General features: G+C 27.6%; 1 protein-coding gene across 1 annotated transcript; it reads left to right on the forward strand.

The window, feature by feature from the left end:
* Nucleotides 1-7,893: 7,893 nt before the first annotated feature.
* LOC140676002 (juvenile hormone acid O-methyltransferase-like) lies at nt 7,894-10,112 on the forward strand. The gene is made up of 5 exons (XM_072910582.1): nt 7,894-8,084; nt 8,159-8,330; nt 8,713-8,845; nt 8,931-9,063; nt 9,694-10,112. Exons 1-5 carry the CDS (start codon nt 7,907-7,909, stop codon nt 9,915-9,917), a joined length of 840 nt encoding a protein of 279 aa, XP_072766683.1. The 5' UTR covers nt 7,894-7,906; the 3' UTR covers nt 9,918-10,112.
* The last annotated feature ends 372 nt before the right edge of the window (nt 10,113-10,484 follow it).

The raw sequence follows: 10,484 nt of genomic DNA on the forward strand, positions 1-10,484 counted from the left end.
TTGGTACTAAATATTATATAACAAATTACTTACCGCTCTCTCTATTTCAGACACACACACACATTAAATGTTTATATATTGATAAATCAGTAGTTTTTTCAAATAAATTAATAACCTAGAAATAATAAGATATTAAAACAAAATAATTAAATTAATAAAATAAATGCAAAATGTTAATATTTTGAATGCATTTTATATTTTTTTCTTTTACTATATATTATATTTTTTTTACTAAAATTAAGATAAAGCTAGAAGAAATTGTGTATTTTTAAGTTCAAGTAGATGAAATAAGATGGACATAATACTGTGTAAGAAGCAATGAGCACATTGTCCACAGAGACTTTAATTAAATTTATGTATCAATTTTAATGGTTATTTATGGGTTATTAAGAATTTTTTGATGTTTTAATAAGAAAAAATTCGCCTATATATAATTGCAAATACAATAGGTTTTAAGTTAATTTCTTATTCCGATTAGTGTTTCATGCACTCTTGAATCTCTATGAAAATTTCCATGTTGATTATATAAATGCGCAATTTTTCCTATAAAGGTAAATTGCGTAAGCGTTAGGTAAGAGTGTTTCCCTAGGATTTCGTTTATATCAAAAAGAAAAAAAATATATATATTTAATCAATCAATTTCAAAATTAAATAAAAATAAAAAATACTTTTTTTGTTTTTATTCTATCATTTATTTGAATTCTACATAAGAAATAACACAATATAAAATAATAATAATAATTATTATTATTATTATTATCATCATTATTTACTTTTTGTAGTAAGAAAACAATTTCTATTTATATTAATACAATTTTTATTTTCATCATTATTAATATTATTTTTATTATTATTAATTTTATTATTAATATTAATAGTGTTATTATTATTATCTTTATTGTTATTATTTATTTTTTATAATAATAAAACAATGTCAAATATATTTTGATTAAAATAAGTAAAATTTACATTTGTTTTCAAATGAAAAATAGTCTCTCAATCATATGCAATCTCTCTTACCTACATATGCAATCTTATCTACCGATTAGGAAGAGATTGAGCAAAATAGAATTACAACAAACAATTACAATATATTACCTTAATAAATATGAATTGGAATATTGTCCACTCAACATGTTTAGCATACCAAAGAGGATACATTTGCGAGGTGAATTAAAAATATTAATAAATATTAACTTATAGTGATTTCTTTCTGAATTGTGCTTAATCTCTTATCTTATACATTTCTTTATTCTGTATTGTAAAAATGCGAAGAAAAACTTGAAACCAAACTGTATTGACATTATTGTCTTACTATATATCTCACTCACTTCCTTTCTTTTTCCACCTCATTTGCTTACTTTTTTATATTTATAAAACGTTAGTTTTTTTATCAAATTATTTAATAAACTAGAAATAATTAAATTATTAAATTATTAAAAAGATATTTGCAAAATGTTAGTTTATAATAAGAAACCATTTATTACTTTTTATTATATTATATTTAATACAATTATATTTTATATTATATTATAAAAACGTTTAAAAAACGGGAAACCAAATAATGAAAGACACGCGCAAAACATAAATTGAGAACAAGTAACTTTAAAAATATTTCTTTTAATTATTACAGAAAATAAATTTTATTTAATTTAAACTAATACACTTATCACCGTTTTTATATTGTTGATTAAAGCTTTTTTTAATCTTTTTGTTTGTTTCATTATATTATACTTTTATATATTTTATTTATTTTACTTTTATCGAAAATATTTTTTGTACATGTGTTTGCAATAGGATAATGAAAGGTTACTGAAATAAAATTTTTAAAAAATTTAAAAGTAGCACATTACGTTTGAGAAAATTTTTTTCCTGATACTTTTCGTATTTAACTGCCTTCTCAAATTGCGTACACGTACATCTGAAGTTAATAATATCTTCCATGCTGATTTTTATAACCAAAGATGATCGCAATCATTTCTTCAGGTAAATCCATAATTGAACCCATTACGAAAAAATTTGGAATACAGAAATAAATATAGAGTATTTTCTGATCGTCACAAATTAATTGCATATAATTAATTGATTCACTGTGTGATAACGAAATACGATATTCGCAGTTAACGTTTTTATGCATCTGTTGTCTTCGGGCAGCACAAATGAGTGACTACTGTATGCTACACAAATCTCCCACACTCTATTCTTTTGGATTGTACACTAGATTTTACATATCCCAGATTTTTTCGTCTTGCTAGCAATGCTACTGCGCCCCAATGCTAATGATTAGTGGAGAAAGAAACGCACAAATGCGCATGAGCTTGGTATTCATTGGTAACTTTTTACATTTTTGTATACGTTTCACTTTCCACAATATCCAGTGTGTCTGTGTAGACCCGCAAATACTTTGTCCTTTTCCCTATTATCTCCCGACAGTTGTCATGTGACAAAAGGAAAACGAATATGTCAGAACACATTTTCTTCTACACATGTACCTTTAAGATAGAAAAAGATAGAAGAATATAGAATTTCAGGATATCGCAATCTTAGATTTTAAAATAAAAAGAGACTCAGGCGGTAATATTAGAGAAACAATTCTGTTATACTTGTGTATTTCCTTTTTTAACGGACGGAACTAACACTAAAAAAGCTTTTAAAAACTACCCACAGTGCGTTAAGGCTCCTGAGTAGTCACCGCGGCCATATTGAAATCGTGACGTCACAAGTGAGAAATAACGAGAAATGACACCCTAATTTATGTTGCGACTGACATGTAAATAAAAACATATTTCAACGAAATAATACTACCAATCTCTTCAGCACACTTGTAAAAATGGACGGCTGGTAATCCTTTCTCCTGACAATTGATAAATAACTCTAAATTGAATCCGAAATGAACCCTTGAAATGCGGAAAAACACGCGATTTGACAGCTGTCGAAAGAAGAGGAAAATGTTACTTTACACAGTTTATTCCTTATACAGCTTAGCAGCCGTCCATTTTCACAAGTTTCATTAATACGTTGCACATCACAACACTAGCAGAAAGCAAATAATTACGACGTAAGTCGCAACATAAATTGGGCTGTCATTTCTTGCTTCTGACATATTTCCCAAAAGAAAGAAAGAGACAAAACTATATATCGCCACCGTCGACATCGAAGTTCCGTCTCGAGTACTCAGGAGCCTTAAGGATATACCGAACCGACGAGAAAATTCTAGCGTCACTGTTATCAACATTGAAAAATGAACCCTTATTCAATGTGTTGGTGTATGTCTGTATGCCATTAGTTTGAAAAGAGTCACATGAAGGTCACGTGAAGGTCATTTTGAATTTCTTAAATAAAACACCCTATATATTTTTGCATATACTTGTAGCTTATCTTGAGAGCTTTCCAAAACACTATGATAAAATGTTTTTTTATTAAACACTTTTCGAGTTATCAGGCTTCAAAAGTTGCAATATTTTGACATAAAATACAAGATATCTTATAAAATATTCATTTCTCGATTATCTTACCCTAATACTTTTATGCACAGAATAATGAGACGAATCAATTGGCGTAGTTAAAACACATAATTATGTTAAAATAAAAATGTGTAACTGCTAGTTGCAAATTCAGATTTTTTCTTAAAGTATAAATCGGTGAATTATTAGGCGTGAAAAATGACAAATGTTTGGACAGCCAAATTATTCTTGCGTGCTATTCTTAAATAAAAAAGTATTTCAATGAAATAACACTACAGGGGACCTATTATGTATCTATCTCTAAAGAAATGGAAATGTGAAAGTGAGCAATCCCCTCTATTTTGTATGTATTCACCTTGTGAAAATACAAAGATATTCCCGGGAATTTGCTCGTCATGAATTTTACATTAGTAAGAGAAAGATAGCAAATAAATTACATGCACAAATATATAATTTTCACCAATTATAACCTAAAATTTGTAGTTACATTGACAAAAGATCGCGATAAATAATAATAATATGGATTATGTTGTGGTGGCCCTTTTTAAAATTTCCTTTACTATTATCCTTTTATTTTCACCCGAACAACCCGAATATACGTCCCCTACCGAAATCGGCATGTTCTCTCATGTATTTTAATAATAGCTTTTTTTACTCTTCAGAGAAATTTATTTTATTTATTGCACTTTAATAATTAATAATTAATTATACGTCTTTGGTGTTTCTTTTGGTTAGGTTTGCTAGTATTCAGTCGTCAAACCTAAAGTGTCAGACACATAACAATGCTAGTAATATGTCAATTGGCTCTAACAGAAATCTAGTGATCTCACATTTTCACTTACTAATTCCATAATAGCGGGAGAACATTCCCGTGAAATAAAAATGCGAAACGTGAGAAAATTTATCTAAAATACATAATAGACCCTCAGGATGTTTCAACATACTTGTAAAATACTCCGAAAACTCAGCTTAGCGAGGAATATACTATGTGGAAGGAATATTTTCCACTTCTTTAGACAGCTGCCAAACTGCCTGTTTCTCCGCAAAAGTAGGCTTACTTTGACACTCATTTTACGGATATCTCTTAACTACCAAGGGAAAAGCTTAGTTTTCGAACAATGTTACAAGTGTGCTAAACTGATCTGTAATCTTGTTTCATCAAAATATCTTTTATTTAAAAATGGCACGCAAGAATTATTCGGCTGTTATTTTTCGCTTATGACGTCACGATTCCAATATAGCCGCGGTCAGTACGATACAGGAATCTTAAAGTTGAAAACTTTAAACTTTAAGGCTCCTGAAAACTTTAAAGTTAAAAACCCTAAACTTTAAAATGCTTTTTTAATTTCTTGCCTACAATAATTTTTGCCCAAATGCAACGATTTGAAAATGGTCTAATTTTTTAAACGTAGTGTGCTTACAATCAAACGTTTTATCAAACATTATATCAATATTTGCTTTAATAAACTAATTAATTTTAGTTTTCTAAAAAGTTTATAAACTATTTATATACAAAGCAACGATAAAAGAGATTTTAAAATTATTTAATAAATACTATTTACAAAACGAATAAAAAATACTTAACAAATCGTGAAACTCTGTCATAGTTTGAAACTATTTTCCCTAATTATATAGTTGGCTAAAATAAATCGCTTGCTTCTTATCACGTACAAGGTACAGAAAATATTCTCTTATGTATATATTATATAATCTTATTTTTCTTACAACAAGTGTCTGACATATTTTTTACTTTCATTTTACACAGATTTTTTTCAACAACGAGTTTTAAATATTCTTTAAATGTTACGAAAAGAAATAAAAAAAGTTTTGGAAGAGTTTCGAAAAATTCTACAAGGATTGATTGTAATACAAAGACGTAAAATTAGAGAGTATGCAGGTAAAAATATAAAATATATTGGTAGATATTATAATTGTATAAAGTAAGAAATCGTTATTTCTTCGTAATAAAATATTTGACCATTGATTCTTTTTTTTAATATCGCCCATCTCTAAAGTTTATACAAAAATCATATAAGTTCTAAGAAGTTAATATTTCTTTAGAAAATGTACACACATGTAACATAAATATTTTTAAAGTAATTTTCTTTTAAAAAAATTTTTTATCTTTCGGAAACAATAAAATTTCTTTGAAATTCATAATCGGGCCAAGAGAGTTACAGCAGATGTATACTTATATGCCTTTTGTTCTTCACACATGTCTCTGACATTGAGAAAAAATGGAAATCTATAAATTTTCTTTTCTTCTTATACTACGTTGTTTTATAAAAATTATATAATTAATAACCTAACCTAACCTAACAACGGCATATTTTTGTTCTGAAAGTTGAGACATCGACAAAACGAAATCCTTCTTTTATTTTGTACGGTTGTATACTCGTTATATACATAAATTGAATCATAAAAAAAGTGGAAAAAATGCAAAGAATTTTTAAAAGAAAATTTTTTCTGAATGATTAATGGTGATAAAGAAAGAAAAATGAACAGGGTTGGGTAGTAACTAGTTAAATAGTTAAAAGTTAAGTTAAAAAGTTAAAAAGTTAATAACTTTTAACTTAACTTAGTTAATTTTAAATGCCATAAAATTTAAACTTTACACTAGTTAATTTTAACTTAACTTATTAACTTTTTTTAATATCAGTTAATAAATAATTTATTAATATCAAAGTCATATGAAAATTGATGATCGTAATATATAAAATATATATATATATATATTGTATATACATATACACTGACAAGGGGATGATCAGGATTAGCCCCCTCTTTGAATAAGCTTGTGGTATGTTGTTGTCCTACCCTCCCACTAATTACGGTAAAACACTTTTTGATAACGCTCAAGCATTCCCGAGAAAAATGAGTTTAAAGTTTCCCGTGCTCGTTATATACCTATTTGTAAAGAAAGATTTCAGTGATCAATCGTAGATAAGAGCGTAAGGCGATTAATTACTGATTATTGCACCGTACGTTGCAAGTTCGAAGTCTAGGGGTTTTTTTTTTAATTAATATTGTTATAGTTAGTGCAATGTATTATATTTTTAATATATAAATTATTTTCCAATAGATTTGTTTAACATAGATGTATTTAACACATTATATAAATGGAAAGGAAAGAGAAGAATTAATAAAAATAATTTGGTATATTAGACATAATTTCATTTTATTTTACTTTTGCTATATTCGCTCTCGGAATTAGAAGATTCTAATGTTTTTTTTTTAAGGTAGAGGAATATGTTCTGTTATACTACCTGAGAATTTGTTTTCTTTGTGCTCGTCTTTCAGCAGTTTGAATGTTAGCCATTACATTCTTTCGAGCAAAAATGTATAGGTCACTTTGATACGTTATAAGTCTAGGAAATAAAATCATATCGATCTCAATTTTTTTTTAATTTGCAAGGAACAGTCCAAATTATACAATGATTATCATGATACTTGTGAAAAAAATTCATTCCACTCCGTGGAGTGCGTCAAACTGTGCCAATTTTCCGAGACAAAACACGTCCTTACTTTTGAAAAGAAGGCGGGAGGGGGGAAAAAAAAAATTCGAAATCTGACAAATGCTTCTAAGAGACTTCAAGCTTCAAAATAAAAAAAAATCTTTTAGATAAGACCATTTTCCGCGGAGTTATGATTATTTGAAGTTGAGTGAAATTTCGATAAAAATTTTTGTTGCGTTAATTTTGTTGCTCAGTATATATATTATATAATTATAAATTATATAAATATAATTTTGCTATAATTCATAAATATATATTCTCATTATTTATTGATACTTTATGGTTGCCTTTGTAAGTTTACGAAATAAAGCGCGCGTATAGTGATATATATAGATATTTTAAGCTTATTTCTAAAAAATGCGACTTTGGAATACAATTTTATCATATATGGTTGAATTTGTCGTTAAATGAGCTATAAGTTTTGCTATTAGACAAATTTTAACATTTGCAAAAATTGAAAGGGAGGGGAGGGATTTCGAAAAATATGACATTTTTGAAAAGTCTGATTGCACAATTTTAAAGTACATTAAAAACCATAAAACTTTTTTTTATATCTCTTATTGTTTTGACGGTATTCGCTAGAAATATAAAAACCGATTTTTTTCAGTTCCATTGAGCATACACAGGGTTTTGTCATGTATTCTATAGGTTTAAGTGGGAATGCTTACTGGCATAAAACTGTGAAAAGGCACTTTAAGATCAGTCTGTTATAGGCAGTTTTCGGAAGAACACTTTTTTCTATATATATATATATATGTGTGTTTCTAACAAACATTGTTAGAAAATTACAATATACATTTTTTAATAACATATATATTAAAATAATATTATATTTAAATTATTACATTGTAATAGTTTCTTCCGACAAAATTCAAAAAGAGAATAATAATAATATTTTAATTGTATTAATTTTAATATTTGAAAAGAATGAAATTCAATCCAGAACTGACATTAAAAGAGGAAAACATTATGTGTTATACTCAGCCTTGGTATACGAAAGAATATTTTGTATCATCTGGAAAGTCCATGGAAGTTAATTGTGGGTTTGGATACTCAACAAGATATTTTATCTTGCCAGAACTTGATGTAAAGTCGACAATAATAGGTATGTAATGTTGTAAAGAATATGTAACAATTTATTGACATAAATTTGTTTCTTAATTCAATTATGGCTTACAGGTACCGATAATTCGGAAAGTATGATAAAATATGCAGAAAGTAAATATAAAACCGACGAACGAATCGATTTTGAAGTTTTTGATATCCAAACCAAAAATTTATCTGAAAGATATATCGCAGAATTTGATAATATATTTTCGTTTCCCACTGTACATGCTCGTACTGATATTTGGTAAATATAAAATATATGTTGTAAAAAGAATAAAAGAGAGAGAGAGAGAGAGAGAGAGAGAGAGACAGAGAATCAATCTTATAAAATACGTGCTTGGTAAAAGTAACTTTCAATAAATAATATTTTTATACATTTTTAAAAAATTTTTTTGGCGTAACTATTTTTAAAAAAAATTTTTGCCGACATTTATGTAAACAATTTGATATAATATTAATATTTTGAGCAACAAAATGCTTTATATCAATTGATTTTATAATATTATGTTAAATATTAATATTTTAATATTTCATTAAATTAAGATTAGATTAAAATTTTATCTTCAATAATATTACTGAATGCACATATATAGACCTTAATAATTTTTATTTATTTTGTTTGACAGTCAAAAATTTCAAAATATTTATAAAATGTTAAAACCTGGTGGATGCCTTTATATATATATGGTTACATCTCACGATGCGTTTACATTATATAGACGAATGTTGAATCATCCAACTTATGGATTATTCTTCAAGGTATGTATTATTACTTTAAATATTATTTTGTTTATTTTTACTACGATTTTTAATTACTATTCTTATATTTACATGGTTTATAAAGGACTACATTACACCGTTTCATAATTGGACCAATCCTGCGAGAGAAGTAAATCATTTACTTAAACAAATCGGATTTATAGTTCAGCGCTCTAATTTTATGCCGTTAAGAAGATATAGGACAGAAAATCTTTTACGTAAGTATTCTTTTTTTAAAACATATGTATAATTATGAAAATGATGCAGATCAAAATCAAATTTTGCCTTATACAGCGATTTAATTGTAATACGTAAACGATCCGACAATAAAAGTGCAAAATATTTTGTTTTTTATGGCTAGAATGTTTTAAGTTTAAAAAAAATATTATATCCTGTAACATTATTAAAGATATCTCACCGACTCATTTTTGTAATTTAAAAGATGTGCCGGTCATGGTGTTCGGCCATTTTTTCAACTTAAAACTGACTATAAACTTTCACTTGTAGTAACTTACTCTAATTTACGACTCCTCAAAAATTTGATTACTGTGCGCATCTCAAACTTGAAATAATTATAAATTACATTAATCACACATATTGTTCGCTTGTCAAACTCCAATCAATTACAATAGATAGGAGACAATAGTTGCACAGCAACTATCCCTTTCTCGCATAAAACATGCTTATACATTCTTATGATATAAATCACATATAACGATCTTTTGTCTTTCTTATCGAGAAGTCCGCCCTCGCATAAATTATATCAAAAACTTACCTAATTTGTTATTTATTTAGAAATTTTCATATAAATATAATTTTTATGTAAAAGTTATTTTTTATTCCAACAGCTTATATTTTATCTGGCCTGTCATTTATAAACAAGCTGTCACCTCAACAACAAGAAGATGTCAAAGATGAGCTCACAAATGAATTTAATAAAATGGAGAAAAAGTTTGAACAAATGTATCGTATGGTAGCAAAAAATGTCAATTTTGATATATATGATACGTTAAGTATTTACGCATGTAAACCACCAGTAAATCAACGTCGATTATTTGTGTACATGAATTAATATTTTTCTAAGTATATTCTCTACATTGCATATAGACCTTACTAATTACTTATGTATTACAAATTTATTAAGATTTTATGTTAGATGATTCAACATTCGTCTATATAATGTAAACGCATCGTGAGATGTAACCATATACATGTAGCGCGCGAAGTTGGTCGAGCGGGTATAACACGGCGGTGTAAAATAAAATAAGGCGACGTTACATAGATATTAAAAAAAAAAAAAGAAAATAATAAATGTATGTTGTCTTCTCCTCTCTCTCTCCCTTCATTTCCCACATCTAAAAAGGAAAGTCTCTCATATCCCGTTCTCCCCCCCCCTCTCTCTTTCTCTCTCTCTCTTCCATTCCTTAACCCGAAACTCCCTTACAAATTGCCCAATGTTTTTAGGGACGCCCCACCCCTTACAGTCTAAAATTATTTCTGTCACTAACCCACTGCCCCTCATGCATCCCTTGTCTATTCTAACCTTTCGTCTCATACATCTCCTTTCCCTTTGCTTACATTCCTCCACTCTCTCTCTCTTTCCCTTTCTCTCCTCTCTCCCTCTCTCCTCTCTCCTCTC

The sequence above is a fragment of the Anoplolepis gracilipes genome, unplaced genomic scaffold (assembly GCF_047496725.1).
Source record: "Anoplolepis gracilipes unplaced genomic scaffold, ASM4749672v1 Contig33, whole genome shotgun sequence".
In the NCBI taxonomy this organism is placed as follows: domain Eukaryota; kingdom Metazoa; phylum Arthropoda; class Insecta; order Hymenoptera; family Formicidae; genus Anoplolepis; species Anoplolepis gracilipes.

Excerpts from the sequence above, each read along its gene's own strand:
- LOC140676002 (XM_072910582.1), top strand. The coding sequence starts at position 7,907 with ATGAAATTCAATCCAGAACTGACATTAAAAGAGGAAAACATTATGTGT. Across the intron at positions 8,085-8,158 it reads TGTAAAGTCGACAATAATAG|GTACCGATAATTCGGAAAGT; the intron begins GTATGTAATGTT and ends TATGGCTTACAG. Across the intron at positions 8,331-8,712 it reads CATGCTCGTACTGATATTTG|TCAAAAATTTCAAAATATTT; the intron begins GTAAATATAAAA and ends TTTGTTTGACAG.